Source organism: Chlorocebus sabaeus, chromosome 1, assembly GCF_047675955.1.
Source record: "Chlorocebus sabaeus isolate Y175 chromosome 1, mChlSab1.0.hap1, whole genome shotgun sequence".
NCBI classification, from domain to species: domain Eukaryota; kingdom Metazoa; phylum Chordata; class Mammalia; order Primates; family Cercopithecidae; genus Chlorocebus; species Chlorocebus sabaeus.
This window is the reverse complement of record NC_132904.1, coordinates 115,375,807-115,392,246: the sequence shown is the minus strand read 5'-3', so window position 1 is coordinate 115,392,246 and position 16,440 is coordinate 115,375,807. Positions and strand designations below refer to the sequence as shown.

At 53.5% G+C, this 16,440-nt stretch overlaps 1 protein-coding gene across 3 annotated transcripts; it reads right to left on the bottom strand.

Annotated features, from left to right (window-relative positions):
- Window positions 1–2,365: 2,365 nt before the first annotated feature.
- Window positions 2,366–16,071, bottom strand: ABCG4 (ATP binding cassette subfamily G member 4). 3 transcript variants are annotated; one of them, XM_073021663.1, is made up of 16 exons: window positions 15,843–16,071; window positions 14,922–15,171; window positions 11,872–11,926; window positions 10,987–11,104; window positions 10,738–10,870; window positions 10,557–10,607; window positions 10,217–10,362; window positions 8,680–8,803; window positions 8,454–8,568; window positions 8,125–8,267; window positions 7,141–7,239; window positions 6,755–6,923; window positions 6,551–6,651; window positions 4,628–4,786; window positions 4,358–4,476; window positions 2,366–4,133 (listed from the first exon to the last, which is right to left on the bottom strand). In XM_073021663.1, exons 3-16 carry the CDS (start codon window positions 11,924–11,926, stop codon window positions 3,908–3,910), a joined length of 1,758 nt encoding a protein of 585 aa, XP_072877764.1. In that variant the 5' UTR covers window positions 14,922–15,171; window positions 15,843–16,071; the 3' UTR covers window positions 2,366–3,907. The 3 variants fall into 3 exon arrangements, with proteins under 3 accessions (XP_072877764.1, XP_008019360.1, XP_008019361.1); XM_008021169.3 differs by lacking the exon at window positions 11,872–11,926 and having other exon boundaries at window positions 15,760–16,071; XM_008021170.3 differs by lacking the exon at window positions 11,872–11,926.
- Between the last annotated feature and the right edge of the window lie 369 nt (window positions 16,072–16,440).

The following is a 16,440-nucleotide window of genomic DNA, read 5'->3' as shown; positions in this document are numbered from 1 at the left end:
GATGGCCTTCATTAGCTCCCACAGGAACTTGTAAATGTGTGAATCTGTAAGTGTTTAACCCTTTCCGAAGTATTTACTGTTTTTTTGTTTTGTTTTGTTTTGTTTTGTTTTTAACAGGGTGTCACTCTGTCACCTAGGCTAGCATGCAGTGGCACAATCATAGCTCACTGTAATCTCAAACTCCTGGGCTCAAGTGATCCTCTCACCTCAGCCTCCCAAGTAACTAGGACTATAAGCACTGCCATCTTGCCCAGCTAATTGTTTGTTTGTTTTTATAGAGAGTTGTAGTGATGGGGCCTCCCAAAGTCCTGGAATTACAGGTGTGAGCTACCATGCCATGCCCTAGTATTTACGTTTTAAAAAAAGAAAGAGGGCCGGGCATGGTGGCTCATGCCTGTAATCCTAACACTTTCGGAGGCTGAGCTGAGAGGAATGTTTCAGCCCGGGAGTTGGAGACCAGCCTGGGCAACATGATGAGACCCCATCTCTACATTTTAAAAATTTTAAAAATTAGGGCTGAGGTTAGGAGTTCGAGACCAGCCTGACCAACGTGGAGAAACCCCATCTCTACTAAAAATACAAAATTAGCTGGACGTGGTAGTGCATGCCTGTAACCCCAGCTACTCGGGAGGCTGAGGTGGGAGAATCGCTTGAACCTGGGAGGCGGAGGCTGTGGTGAGCCGAGATCGCGCCGTTGCACTCAAGCCTGGGCAATGAGAGTGAAACTCTATCTCAAAAAAAAAAAATTAAAATTATCTGGGCATAGTGGCATACACCTATGGTCTCAGCTACTCAGGAGGCTGAGGGAGGAGGATCCCTTGAGCCCAGGAGTTCAAGGCTGCAATGAGCTATGTTTGTACCACTGCACTGCAGCCTAGGTGACAGAATGAGACCCTGTCTTTAAATAAAAAAGAAAAATAGAGAGAGTACAATAAGAATCTTAAGAAAGATTCTTTAATGGTGGGATTTCATGCCCTTTGATATGTCAAAAGCCATCTCTTGGCATCACTCCAGGGAGAAGGTGGCACCCAGAATGCCCTCTAAATCTAACTAGAATTCCAGCAACTTGAACTCAGACTCCTTCATGCTTTCCACTCCCATCACAAACCTCCATAAGAAAAAAAAAAAGTCATTCATCTCCAGGTGAGCACCCAACCACTCAAAAATTGGACCCTAATTTAGTTTGGGTCACTTAAGTCTACGTGTGGCACTAGGGTGTTCCAGGCAGCTGGCAGGTTGATGCCAGTCATTTCCTTCAGTCCCCAAGCCGCAGGCCCAGGAGAGAAGAGGGTAAGTCAGTGTGCTGCTTCTTGGGTTGTCCTGCCCCCAGCCCTCAAGAACTTCTGGGCACTTGCCTGATTCAAACCTCCAGTCACCAAACCCATTTGTATTCCTGGTGGCTGACAGTTCAGCCCCGATAAGGGTGGCTGGGTGGAAAGAAGAGGAGAAGCAAAGGGGAAAGGCAGATAAATCCAGTAAGGTCCCCACCACCCCCATCCTAGGGATGGGACTCCAGGGTCTTTTCTGCTTCTCACTGTCCTCCAGAACCATTAACACACCCCACCCCTGCAGGCACACCCAGGGCTCAGTGAGTCCTGAAGACAGAGGCAGGCATCAATTGGGCAAGAACTCGCCCATGCAACAGACACACAGCTCCTCCACACAGCATGTGGATCCACCATGAACAAGTGTCATTGACCAATGCCAAGAATGAGGACTACGGAGGCAGAAGATCTGGTCTCCAGGCCTTACTCCTCCTCCATTCGTTGAGGGCCCTTAGGTAAGTTCCTTAACCCAAGTCTCAGTTCTCTCACCTACAAACAAGGATGGTGCAGGGGCAGCATGGGACTCCCTTGAGAGAATGAAAGTGAAGCCTCTGTGAAATGGAAAGCATGACACAAATATTTTTATCTTTTTTTTTTCTTTTTTTGAGATGGAGTCTCACTCTGTCGCCCAGGCTGGAGTGCAGTGGCGCAATCTCAGCTCACTGCAACCTCCGCCTCCTGGGTTCATGCCATTCTCCTGCCTCAACCTCCCGAGTAGCTGGGACTACAGGCGCCCACCACCATGCCCGGCTAATTTTTTGTATTTTTGGTAGAGACGGGGTTTCACCGTGTTAGCCAAGATGGTCTCAATCTCCTGACGTCGTGATCCACCTGCCTCAGCCTCCCAAAGTGCTGGGATTACAGGCATGAGCCACCGTGCCCGGTGACACAAATATTTCTTAGCTACATGTTCACTAGCTTGACATGTACCTAGGACCTACCATCCCCTGCCACAGACTCCCTACAGCCGACAAGCATCTTGCCAAATGCTTTGAAGATCCCCTTGCAGCGCACAGTACCAGGAGACAGATCCACACACATTTACACATTGCATACTGTATAAATATAGGTTTTATTAATAATGGGTGAAATCCCACGAATACAACTGGCATCTCTGTGTGATAGGAAGAATCTGTGGCAGGGTGAGAGGAGGTAGACACGGATGTGTACAGGAAAAAGGAGGGAAATGAGCCCTGGGGGAAGGGAAACAAGAAACAGAATGAGCCTGGACCCACCAGGAAAGCCAGACATGCTCTGTGTCCGCCACCTGGTGCCCAGGGCAGGCTGTTCTGATGCCCAGGGGCCACCTGCTGATAGGAACGGTGGAGGGACACGGACAGGGGTTTGAATGAACAGCAGTGGCTGGGGAAGGGGTAGGGGAGTGAAGATGCCAGCATGAAGCACAAAAGGAGGGCCATGGGTGGCAGTGGCCAAGGCCAACTTATGCCCGTGTTTGTGCTTGTGTTGGGTCCTGAACTCCAGGGATCTAGTGCCCTGTGCCACCCCTGGCTCGGGAGGAGGGAAGAGTTGGGGGTAGACACCTGCAGGTCCTGTAGACACCCTGGGCAGCACCAGCCTTATCCTTAGAGTCTCCAACATGGGATCCCCAGGAGGAGGTTGGCACTGTCCTCCCGCCACCACCAGCATGCCACCATCACTCTTCCTCTGCACTGTAGAGGATGGCAAGTATGTAGGGCTGAGAGGGCCTGTTCGCACATATGTGCCTGTCACTCCGGAGAGGGAGGGAGCATCACGAGACCGTGCATGCATCAGGGGCAGCGAGAAAGGAGGGTTGGGTCTTCCCCCACTCACCCCCCAGAATAAAGTGCATTCTCCAGTTCCAGTGGCAGGTGGGAGAGAAACACAGACATTATTGCACAGGTGCCACCAGGCCCTACTCCCACCAAAGGTGATGGGGAGGGGGATGGGGCATCCCACAGCCCCAGGCCTCTCCAATCCCCAGGATTGGGAGTGGTGACCTAGACAGAAAATCCAGCTTCTGTCCTGGCAGATTGTCCAAGTGAGCCAGGGTCTAGGGGTGGGGAGAAGGGGAGGAGGAGGAAGAGACTTCCAGAGTCCTTCCCTGTCCATTTCAACTTCCATAATGGGACTTCCAGGGGACCCCACCAGGGCCCAGCCCTGGTGCTCCAACCTTATAGCAGCCCAGTTTACAAACACTTGTGTGGTGGGGACCCCCAGAGGGGGCCACTTTGGTCAGTTGTAAGTGGGGGCCTGGAGAGCCTGGGGCTCCCAGGCAGACAGCAGAGGAGGGTGCCATGGGCAGGAAGGAAGGAGCAGCCTCCCAGTGGTCTTTGCATGCAGGTGTTGGAGAGAGTAGGGAGGAAGCTACAAACTGCATCAACTTGGGAAGACTCCTGGGCATAGTGGGGAGGGCTGGAGCCCCCACTCCCAGAGTCCAGGCTGGGAGTGCAGTCCGACAGCCAACCTGTGGAGGAGCCAAGGGAGGAGAGGGTAGCCCCGCCAGGAACCAGTGCCCAAGTCTATAAGGTTAAAACAGTCCCAAAGGGCTGGGGCTGGGGGCTTCCTGCTGCGGGGGCTGGGGTATAGGCTGGGGCAAGCCCCTATCTCTCTGACTTGACCCGGTAACGGAGCACAAGGTAGGCCAGCAGCCGCAGGGCTAGGAAGAAGATGCCCAAGACCAGGAAGTCCATGTAGAGCTTGGCATCCTCCACATCCAGCGCTCGGAGGATGCTCTGTGGCTCGCGGAACGGACAGCGTTCCTCTAAACATGTCAGGTCTCCTCGCTCCATGCCATAGATCGTCAGGATCACACCCTCAAAGCCATACCTAGGCAGGCAAGGATATCAGATAGGACACAGCACACAGGGTCCCTGCTCTCTGAGAAAACTGCCAGAGCCCAACTGCAATGCTCTCATCCCTGGGGTGCGGCCAGGGCGCCCCTGCCCAAAGGATAATGGGGCAGGCAGCAGACTTGGCACAACGCAGGAAGCCCTGGGTATGGACTCCTCCAGGGAGAAGCAGAGGCGAATGAGGAGGGCAGGGGTACTGACCTGACATAGGAGAGATAGGAGCTCCATTGCAGGTAAGTGGGGATGGTCTTGAAGCTGACAAAGAAGCCAGAGAACAAGAGGACAGGGATGGCGGTAACTGGGCCCACAAAGGTGGCCACCTAGAGGGGACGAGAGGGGGCCAGGCCATCATAGGGGTGACCAAGACAAACCCAGGTTTCCTAGAGCTCCACCCTACCCCTTGCACCAGGCCCTGCTTCCTCCCACAAGACCTCCTCCCACCTTGGGAATCCCCAGCTGCCGGCCTCCCACCTGTAGGGAGTTGGAAGCAGCTCCGATCAGCAGCCCCAAAGATTGGGCCACCAAGGCGGTGGCAGTGGCCAGGGCTGAGAAGAGCAGGAAGCGGCTGGTCTCAGCGGGCTGGCCCGTCATCCAGTACACAATGCTGCAGTACACCACCGGACACACCACCTGGGGAGTGGGCACGGACTGGGCAGTGGACTTCAAGCCAGGGGTGCAGCAGCCAAGACCTCCACTCCACCCAAGCCTGGGCCTCTAGAATACCTATTCCCAGGGTGCCCATCCTGCCTCCACACTCTCGTTCAAGCTGTCCCCCAGCTTGAAGGAACGTTCCCTTCTCCATGGCCATATGACCCTCACTTATCTTGTCTAACGTGTTCCGTTGGGTCCACCGTGACTGCTTCAGGCACAGTGACTTTTCCCTTCCCTGAGCGTCTAAAGTCCTTCCCACCTGGACCAGCTTATTCATTATATTGTTAATTAATTAACTCTCCATAGGAGAGCCATTTTGTTCCCCCATGACCTACCAACTCCTAGGGGTCAGGGTCTGAGCCTATTAAATACAGTCATCCCCTGCTCAAGGGCATCTAACCAAGAGCCAACCAAAGGCCAAAGGTCCAGCTTGTGCTCTTCTCATTAAGGCAAGCATCCTGTTATGCTGTCCACCCTGAGGAAGGGGTACCTTTTTCTAATTTGCACAAATGCACCCTATGGATTACTGGTGGCCCTGATGCTTGGAACAGGGTGGTACTGGCAGTAACAACAACCAGCTAACATTTATTTGGCACTTCGTGTGTGCCAAGCACTATTCTAAGTACTTTATATGCATTAACTCATTCATTTCTAACAATCCTAAGGTAGATACTATTGTCATTCCACTTTATAGATGGGGACACTTTAGCAAAGAGAGTGATTGGCCGGGCGCGGTGGCTCAAGCCTGTAATCCCAGCACTTTGGGAGGCCGAGACGGGCGGATCACGAGGTCAGGAGATCGAGACCATCCTGGCGAACACGGTGAAACCCCGTCTCTACTAAAAACACAAAAAACTAGCCGGGCGAGGTGGCGGGCGCCTGTAGTCCCCGCTACTCGGGAGGCTGAGGCAGGAGAATGGCGTAAACCCGGGAGGCAGAGCTTGCAGTGAGCTGAGATCCGGCCACTGCACTCCAGCCCGGGCGACAGAGCAAGACTCCGTCTCAAAAAAAAAAAAAAAAAGAGAGTGATTTGCCCAAGATCTTACAGATAGCAAGTGGCAGTAAGAGCCACAGAGTACACCATTGTCGACCGCCCCTAATAAGAGTTACAGAGTCATTTGTAGGGCTATTTCCTCTTTTTTTTTTTTTTTTTTTTGAGACAGGGTCTCTCACTAACTCATCCAGGCTAGAGGGCAGTGGTGCAATCTGGAGGCTTACTGCAACCTCTGCCTCCTGGGCTCAAGCAATCCTCCCACCTCAACACTGCCCTCAAACCCCCACTGCCCCCAGTAGCTGGGACTACAGGTGCACAACACCATGCCTCACTAATTTTTATATTTTCAGTAGAGATGGGATTTCGTCATGTTGCCTAGGCTGGTCTCAGACTCCTGAGCTCAAGTGATCCTCCAGCCTCGGCCTCCCAAAGTGCTGGGATTACAGGCGTAAGCCACCACGCCCGGCCCTATAGGGTTATTTTCGTCGTTTTCTGTTTGCTGTCAGTTGTTCTCATTAAAACATAAGTTCCACGTGGTCAAGACTACATCAGTCTAGTTCATTGCTATATCCCTAAGGCCTGGTACAGAGCCTGGCCTATGATAGGTACTCACCATCTATTTGTGAGTACTAAGTGAGTAGAAGGTCAGCAGAAGAAGGAAAGTGACAAGTTTGAGGGAGGCAAGAAAGCAAGGATAGAAGGAGCAAAACAAGATGGAGGCACTGGGCAGGTGGGAGGAAGAGGCCCACCTGAAAGGGCACGTCAGCCATGGTCTTGGCCAGGTAATACGCTTTGAGGCTGTACCAGTAGTTGAGGTGCTCCCTCATGAAGACCGCCATTTCTAGGGGGACTGAGGACACAGGCTGCTTAGGCATAGCCAGCCAACACCCTGGCCCCTGCCCCAAGCCCCAGCACCCACGCCCTTGCCCAATGCCCAGGGCAGCTCAGCTCACAGGTGAGCACAGTTGGCATGAGGGCAGCGAACATGAGGAACAGCATGGAGAAGAAGAGGCAGCCGGTGTTGTTGAAGACCTTGCTGGCATCGTCGCCAATATGCAGGTAGAGGAGGCCGATGAGCACGCCAATAACCACGTGGGACATGAACCGCAGGTGGGTCAGGACCTTGGAAGGGGTCATCACCAGGAGAGGGATGTGTTACAGGCCAGGGCAAGCCACAGAGCAGGGTAGGAACTCAGAGCTGTCCTCACAGGCACAGAGACCCACAGGCACATTGTGGGGCTGTGAGGGAGGGTCCCCATTCCCATCTCAGCTGCTAGGAGCCTACAGCCCAAAAGGTCAGGCCTGTGCCAGCCTCCTCTCCCCTAGCCTGACGCCTCACCGTGTCCCTGAGGATGGACAGGAAGGTCCTCTTGAAGAGGATGCAGAACTGTGTGAGAGTGCTGGTGGCAAAGGTGTGGCTTTCAATGGGATCCACTTCCTGGGAAGAAGAAATTGGATCGGGATCAGGTGAGCCTACCCCATTCACCCATAGAACACCCAGCTCAGTGAATGAAAAACCTCAGAGCTCTTCCCCAGGGCAGGGGTCCTCCAAGTCTACAGAGAATCTTCCACCATTAAGTTGTGTTCCTGAAAGCCAGGCTTAGGGGTGTGAATCAGAGTGAGATTCAGACACAAAGAGGGGGCAAAAACTTGGGAGGGAGGAGATGGAAAGAAAGTAATGGACACCCGTGGTGGCTAATAATAGATCAGTTACTTCTTTAATCCATCGAAACATATTAACTCTAAGGGTATAATTCCTTTATGCCACTAATTTTACAGTAATATTATTTAATAATGATGATAATGACAACAATAACAACAAAGACTAACCAATCTGGTTTTCAGGGGTTATAGTGTCTCATTTAAGGAAGAGAACTAGCACCGGGCAGATGCCCGCTGTACCAGCTACAGTGCTAAGAGCTTTATGTGATTATCTGATTAGTCCTCCCAATCACCCTGTGAGGTAAGTATCATCATCTCTAAGTTAGAGAGAACAGTAAGCCACACTGGCTACGAGGCTGGGGACCATGTTGATCTTGCTTACCAGATGAGCACTATGCCAGGACCAAGGACAGCACACGGTAGCTGCTCAACAAGAACTTGCCAAATGAATACGTGAATGAGGAAACTGGAGCTCAAGGAGGTTAAATAACATGCCTAAGGTCACAGTGCTGTTCATAGTAGGTCGATTCCAAGTCCTAGGTTCTTCCGTACCCAATGGTTGCAATGCCTCCAGGGAACAGCCTCTTTGACAGGGCCACTGTCCATGGTCCAGTCTCCCCTCCCCAACTATGCCCTCTCTGCCCTCTCCACTCCTACTCACCGGAGGACAAGGAGGGCAGGGGGCAGGGACCTCGTTCTTCTCAGGGCTGCTCTTCTTCTCAGCCATGGCACACAGCCCATTCTGCACAGCCCTGAACAACATGGGGTTCAGGTCTCCATACTCGCCAGAGGCCACCTCGATGACTGGGGACACAGAGTGGAGAGCTCAGTTTAGATTCATCCTCACTTCCCAAAGGCAAGTCAGTCCCGCCTTGGGTGTGTGGGGAAGGCAGGCGACGGTGAGATCCCTATCCCTAGAAGGCCTGAGTGCAGAGCCTCCAGGTTTGGCCCGCTACTGTTTCCCAGCCCTTACCAACGACCCCCACTCACTGAAGTCAGCCGGGTTGTGGTAAGTGGGGCAGTGCAAGCCGAGTCCCTTTAGATAGGGGATCAGGTTGGTGACCACACCTTTGAAGATGCACTGACCCTGGCTCAGGATGTAGAGCTGCAGCAGAAAGAGAAGGGTAAGGAAGGAGCAGCGGGCCAGGCACCCCTACTGACCCCCTTCCATCCCTCCATCTCAAGCCAATCCTCCTTGAGGCCTGGAGACACTCACCTTGTCAAACATCTCAAAGAGCTTGGCACTGGGCTGGTGGATGGTGCAGATGACGGTACGGCCCCCCTGTGCCAGGGACTTCATGAGGGACACCACTTGGAAACAAGAGGCGCTATCCAGACCACTGTCCAGAGAGAGGCCACCAGGGGGCCACATGAGGTGGGTGAGGCCAAAAGAAGGGAGTGTCTGGGGTGGGGCAGCTGCTGTGAAGGGGATGAAGCTGGCAGGAAGAGGGCACTCTGGCCATATCTGTATCCTTTACTGTTCAGGTACTTGGAGGTATACCCAGAAGCCCAGAGCACGGTTCAGTTTAATAAGCATATATTGAGGACCTGTTGTATGCCAGGCACTGGGATTACAATGATGCATAAATAATACATAGACTCTGGTCTGGAAGGAGAGAGAGACAAGCACACAGATGATTTTGGGTAATGTGGAAAGTGCTGTAGCAACACTGGGTGAAAGAGGGGGAGGATTCAGCTCAGCTGTATCAGGTGTTGGAGGGTAGTCAGAGAAGGTTCCTGAGCGAGCCCAGGAGTAAGAGCTAAGCAGGTGAAGGGAAGAGGGGAGGCACAGCGGTGAAGGGCATTCCAGCAGAAGACACAGCATGGGCAAACCTTAGAGGCATGAAACACGTGGCTTGACCAGGGAATTATAAGCAACTCAGTATTATTAGAGCATAAAGTACATGACATGAGGCTGGAGAATTAGGTTCAGACCAGGCCCTTGTAAGTCACCTGACTTTATATTTTGAGGACAAGTGGGACAGGAAACACTGCATGTTTTAAGTAGGGGAGTGAGCACTGCAGACTTGTGTTTAGAAAGTTCATTCTGGTCAGGCATGGTGGCTCACGCCTGTGATCCCAGCACTTTGGGAGGCCAAGACGGGTGGATCACGAGGTCAGAAGTTCAAGACCAGTCTGACCAACATGGTGAAACCCCGTCTCTACTAAAAATACAAAAATTAGCCAGGCATGGTAGTACCTGCCTGTAATCCCAGCTACTCAAGGGACTGAGGCAGGAGAATCACTTGAACCCAGGAGGCAGAGGTTGCAGTGAGCCAAGATTGCACCACTGCACTCCAGCCTGGTTGACAGAGCAAGACTCTGTCTTAAAAACATAAAAGAAAGTTCACTCTAGCTACAGTTTGGAGGAGGGACTGACTGGAAGACACTGGAGACAAGGAGATAAGAATCTGTTGCTGTCCTGAATTTAACATCAACATTAGCGATGGGGCAGGGCAAATCTGAGAGATATCAAAAGGAGGCGGAAACAACAGGACTTGGTGACTGATGGCCGAGGTTGACTGGAGAGGGAGGTGTCAATCAGGGAGGACATCTGGATCTCTGCCCGGATGAAGGATGGGGCCACTCACAGCAACAGATTTGGCAAGGATGGAGATGAGGAAGAAGCCCTTATCTTGGCCCCAGGAGGATGTGAACAGAGGCTCTGGATCATGGAGAAGATACAGCCTCCAGCCCTGGCTCAGGGCTGAGAGGAGAGGGGTATGCTGGTGGGAAAGGGTGAAGAGAACTACCTGGTGGGCTCATCAAAGAACATGACAGGCGGGTTATTGACCAGCTCCAGGGCGATGGCCAGACGCTTCCTCTGCCCGCCGGAGAGCAGGGCTGTCCTCGTGTGGGAGCACGACATCAGGCCCAGTGCCGTCAGGATCTCTGTCACCTGGCCCCACCCCACCCATGCCAGGTCAGCTTCGGAGTCTCTGCTTCCCCCAGGCACCACCCCAGCTTCAAAAAGCATCTCCCTTAAGTCTACTATCTCAGCCTAGGCCACCACTCTCCCACCCCCAGCTTGGGGCCTTGAGCTCAGCAGCACCACAAAAGGGAGTGGTGCCGCTGCCTCCCTTCTCCACTCACCAGCTCCTTCTTCACCTCCTGCTTCTCACTCAGCTTCAGGTTAGCAGAGACCTGGGGTCCAGAGAGTAAGCGAGAGAGGTATGTGTGGGAGAGAGCTTGGCCTTGACCCCTCCACCAATGGGGAAGGTGGGGACAGCAGACAGAGGGGGTTGCTGGGAGGAGGGGACTATCCAGCCCTCACCATCATGGCTTCCAACACCGTGAGGTGCGGCAGCAGCATGTCATCTTGCATGATGTAGCAGGACATCTTGCGGAAAGTCCTCAGCTCCCGTGGCCTCCCATTAACCAGGATCTGCCCCTTCATTCCAGACTCCCTGCGGGGATGTGGGTTGAGGATGGGGGTCAAAGCCACTTCAGAATACCTTCTGTGTTCCCCAAGGGATACTTCTTCCTGAGTCCTGCCCCCATTCCACCCCAGTCTCATTCTTACCTGTATCCTGCCAAGATGTTCATGAACGTGGACTTGCCAGCCCCTGAGGGACCCATGATGCCAATCAGTTCCCGGCGGCAGAATTTACCTGAGAGGCACTTGAGAAGGGTCTTATAACCTGCAGTGAGGAGAGGAGGAATTTTTGGTCAGGCTGCAGTGAACAGAGGTACCCCCAAAATTCTTAGGAGCAGCCATGGCTATCAGTGAAATAGGTAGTCCCTATTCAGTGTGATTGGGTTGGGATGGAGGAACAACCCTTATAGCCCTGGCAGGAACCCGTCCCTCTCATCCCGTCCCCCTAGAAACCACCACCACTAATAGCAAAGTACCAGAGGCAACAATCCTCTTCTAAAGGGTGTGGGAAAATCCACATGTCTCATAGATGGGTGTGGAGAGGGGATCAAAGCTGCAGAAGCCCCTGGTCCTCTTCTGTAATCACAGCGGCCACTATCTCGCCCCCTCCAGGAAAACCTCCCCACTACTACAGCCTGAGCTGGCTGCCTATCCCCTGTGTTTCCATAGCACTTCTCCTATCCTAGCATGTTTGTTACTTGATGTACCTGTCACTTGCCCCACTCTCCCAGTCTCTTAGTCAGTGAGCTCCTTGGGGGCAGTGTCTCACTCATCTTGGTAATCTCAGTAGACTGTCTGGCCTGTAGTGGATGTTCAGTGTCTGTTCCATGAGCGTGAGTTCTCAGAGCTTTTCCCTAATTCAGAAAAAGCCTTCTTCTTTGCACTCTCTCTGCCCACCAGGCTTGTCTCTCTAGCCCCTACATGGCCCAGTAAAATCTCACCTTTCATTCATTCATTGGAAGGCAGCATATGCATTTAGAGCACGGTTTGGAGTCAGGTGGATCTGGGTTCAAATTCTGGCTCCACACTTACCAGCTGTGTGACCTCGGGCAAGTTGCTTAACCTCTCTGAGCTCCAGGTCCCTCATCTGTAAAATGAGGATGATAGTACCTATCTCATAGGGTTGTTGTGAAGATTCAATGAGATAATATATGTAAAACATATGACACAGTGCTTGGCACATAGAATGCATTAAAAAGTGACATTTTACTATTAATTCTACTTCACAAATGCTTATTGATATCTACTATATACCAAGCTCTGTACCAAACACTGGACAAAAATTGAGGAAGACATAGTTTTTGTATTCAAGAAGGTCATAATCTAAGTAAGATAGACAGACAAAAAAATCTATGAAGAAAAATAAAATTAGAGTTATAACAGAAGTACAAAAAATGTGCTGTGAGAATGCAAAACAATGGAATTGACGTGAGTCGGGGGGGCAAGGGGAAAATCAAGACTGGCCTCATGGAAGAGGTGGCATTTGAGCTAAGCCTCGGAGGATGAGCAGGATTCTAAAAGGCAAAGGGAAAGCAGAGGCCCTCCAGGCTTTGGGAGGAAAAGCTCTGTGATATAAAAGTATGTGTATATACACTCACAATCCAAGGAACAGAGGGCAGAACCTACATGGAGTGACCTGGTGAGACATGGAAGTGGAGGGGAAGGATAAAACCATCAAGGAGGGCCTCGCTTGCGATGCTGGCAGACCTGCCTCGTAGGTGAGGACATGCCAATCCCTTACCTAGCACTTTGCTCATTGCCGCCCCCTCTAACCCCCACAGAGCCCAAGTCCCTCCCCATTTCACCTCCTTAGTGTCCTTAGTGGAGACAGTGAAGGGAAGGCATATTTAACCCTCCCTCCACAACACCCAGGACTGTGTTCTGGGCCCGGCTGTCCCTCTGGATGCTTCCCATCAGAAGGGGGAGCAGCTCCTGCCCACTGTCAGGTCCTGATCACAGCAACTGCCTGGATGGTACCCATGGTTTACAAAGCTTCAACTGTTTCTCTAACAACATGGGTGAGGCAACTGGGGACCAGAGACATCTAGTGACTCACCCAGGGTCACACAGCAAGTTCTTTCCTGGGAGAGGGAAGCCGTGGGCTCTAGCCCTCTGCCTCAGTCCTCCTCGCCATCAGTCAGAGACATTTGGTGGTGCACTCCAGCATATGCCTTTCAGAGCCACTCACAGGAAGTGATCTCTTGCAGGAGAAGAAACTGGCAACAACGAACCTTCCCCTCAATTAATTACAGTAGCTGGTTGAACACTGAGGCCTAACACAAAAATCATCTTAACATTAGCCTCTCACAGATACCGCCTCAGCTGAGCTTCACACGCCTGTGTATTCTTATCATCCCTGTTGACAGATGAGAAAAGCAAGGCCAAGAACGGGTAAGCAGCCTGCCCAAGGTCACACAGCTTATAAGTGACTAGGAACCTATGTCCCACAACTGCCCAGCGCCGAAGAGACCAGCCAGGCCCCCGGGCGGGAGAGGCACTGGTATCCTAGTTCTGCCACCGTCAGTAGCTCTCTTTGCAATTTTGTCAAGTCACTTAATCTTTAAGGCCTCTGACTCCTCATCTATAAAGGAAGGATAATAATATATATTCCCAAGGACTTAATAAGGTTATTGTTAATGTTAAGTGAGATTATTAATAATAATTAAAAGGAAGCCGTTTTGAAAAAATAAGAAATATCATATATATTTAGGGGAGATAACAAACCCTTACTTGGGAAAGGCAGAACTCTCTCCCTGTCCATCCCCCTTGCTTTCTTTCCTTTCTGCCTGCCCCTAACTGCTTTCTGTCCTCTAAAGAAGGGGAGAGGCATTCAATGGAAAAGAGAAGTCATCGAGGGGAGGGCAGGCGCCAGAGAAAGGGATGACGGATGAAAGAAATGGCAAAATGGCCAGTAGAGCAGAATGAGGCTGGCAAAGTCAAAAGGAGGGAAGGGCCAGGTGAGGGGTATCAATCTGTAGCTGGCACATGGAAGCAACTGGAGAGCTGGCCCGTCTAGACACATTTTTAAAACAATCTTAGTTTCTTCTTAAAATTGTGAGGAAATGAGAGAGCTAAGGAAATAACAACTGCCTCATCATCTTGCCCAGAGCTGGTCTCAGGACTGAAAGAGGCTGCTTAGGGACAGGGCACACTGGGCAGGAAGCCTAGATGCCTTAGTTTCCATTGGCTCAGCCATGTGACCTTTTGGTCACTCTTGGGAGTGAGGGTTTGGAGAGTGCAGAGAAGATCATGCTCAGCCCTGCTCTGAAGCACCCCAAACCTATCTGTCAAACCTCAGAGAACAATGTCCCAGCCCCACCCCTGGCCCACACCCAGGCTCTGGGAAACAGCCTAGCTTCCCTATTACCAGCTAAAGCTGCTCAGGGTAGGAGCTGCAGGGGCTGCTCAGGGTTCAGGGGAACCTGTCCTCATGGGCGGGAAGGTGGAGGTGATGGGACTGCTGTACAGGGAAGAGAGAGAAAAGAACAATGCATGGAGAGCTGGGAAACCAGACTTCTGGTCCCAGCTCTGCCACTTACTAGCTGTGTGACATTGGTCAAGTTACTCAACTTCCCTGGGCCTCAGTTTCCTTATTAGTAACAAAGAGATGACATCTATCCTGCCAAATCGCCACCCTCCCTGCTTCTGAGCACTGTGGTAAGAATGGAATAAGATGACAGGAATGAGAACGTCTTTATAATTAGGTCCAAGGGTATTGCTCAACCCTGCAGACACAGCCCCTTGCTTTTTCATACTAGTCCTCACAGTTAGGAATCCTCCATAAACAAAAGAAGGAAAACTCATCAAGGACCACTCAAGGACCAGAGGTCACAGGATCTCTTTAGAAGATAAAGCTTCAATAACCAGTTACACCTAGTATCCCATGGTGCTCACAGGTGTGGGGGAGAGTAGATCCTGACACCCCAACAGTGCAGTGAGCAACGGGCTGGGACCCAGATTTTAGTGTTTCCACAGAGCCCACTGGTGCAGGACTTGCCGAACATGGGACACCCAGGCCTCATGCTTCTGGAGAGGCAACTCAGAGAGGGCCCACGGACTCCCCCTACCAGGCTGTTCCCTACCCCTTTTGCGCCAGCAGGGCCCCTCCCGCACGGAATAGGACAGCTCCACGAACTCGATGTCCACGGCTGAGCGCTTGGGTAGGTGGGAGAAGCGCTGGGCTTCAGTGATGTGGTTCTCCACCTTCTTCAGGTGTGTGGTCAGCACAGGGGGTTCCGCGCCGTCCTCCAGCGTCACTGCCATGGCCACAGCCCCCGGACCTAGTCCACAGCCCACAGCCTCCAGCGCCTTCTCCGCCATCACGCCGCCGGCCTGCGGGAAGAGGGCCTGCTCAGTTTGGGGCAGACTACCGAGCCCCGCTCAAAGCTCCCTGGCGTTCTAATGCTTCCCCCGCCCCCACTCCCCACCTCCTTCTCGGGGCAGATCCGCGACTGTTAGCCCCGCACTCTGCCCCCGCCCCCCACTCCCCGCACGGAGACGCTCAGTCCCGGGCAGCCCAGCTCCAACCTGGCTCCAGCCCGTCCCCTTGAAGCCCTCAATCGCTCCTTCCTCCCCGCGGCTTCTCTAATCTCCTTACCCCGCAGGCCAGCAGCCCCTGGGGACTGAAGGGATAGGGGGCGGGGGAGAAGGGGCAGCCGGCCGAGGCTGCCGGCCAGGAGGTCGGGGTATCAGGGTGAGTGCAGGGCGGACCCGGGGAAGGCGGAGAGGAGGAGGCTTCAGGCCTCCAGCTGCGTCCCACTCCCCATCCCTTGGCACGATGCCCAGGCCGGCCCCTCCCGCCGGCACCCCCGGGCCCGCGTGCCCCGGGCTGTCCCCAAAGCCAGGCGCACCACCCGGACTCAAAACTAAGCACCCCACGGCGGCTCAAGCCCCCGCCCCGTCTCCCGCATGCCTAGTCACCTTGACGCGCCCCCGGGCTGGTGCGGGGCAGGGATGCTCAGCGCTGCCACGGACCAGGGACGGAGAGCCGGGGATCCCCTTACCTGCCTCGGGCTGCGGCACCTGCGTCCCGGCTCCCGGTCCCGGCGGCCCGGGCCGGGGCGGGGCCGGGGCGGGGCAGGCAAGGGAGGAGGGCCGGCCCTCGGCTCGAAGGAGATGGCAAGGATGGTGAGAGGCGGTTGAGGTCGCGCCCCGACTCCGCTGGGCTGTGCACACCCGCTTCCCAGAGCCTGGACCCGGACGCTGTGTCCTCCGAGCCTGCGGGGCGACTGCGCTCTCCTCCCAGCTACTGCTCGCCTGTCCCGCCGTTCTTAAAGGGCCCGCGCCGCCCGGCAGCCCGCGGTGGGCGAGGACGGCAAAGGAGAGAGCAGCGCTTGGGACGCGTGGGCCGGATCGGGTGCAGGGGTGAACTCAGGACTGGGGGTTGATGGCAAAGGGCCGACTTGGAGGCAGTGAGGAAAGGAGAGCTGGAGTCATTCCGTGGGGACAAGTCTCTGGAAGACAGATTAGGCAGTGGTGTTGGGGGTGGGGAGAAGTGGAGGGATTGTAAAGGTGTCAGTCTGTCTTCACACACGATACCAGCCCCCCAACAGTTTCCCTCAGTTCCAGCCCATGAGCGCAGGCCTCCCTCCAGGAATCCCC

Coding starts and splice junctions, on each gene's coding strand:
- ABCG4 (XM_008021169.3), bottom strand. CDS start 15,159: ATGGCGGAGAAGGCGCTGGAGGCTGTGGGCTGTGGACTAGGTCCGGGG. Junction 8,804..10,216: donor TTCTTTGATGAGCCCACCAG/GTAGTTCTCTTC, acceptor CTCTCTGGACAG/TGGTCTGGATAGCGCCTCTT. Junction 4,134..4,357: donor TCCTATCTCTCCTATGTCAG/GTCAGTACCCCT, acceptor TTGCCTGCCTAG/GTATGGCTTTGAGGGTGTGA.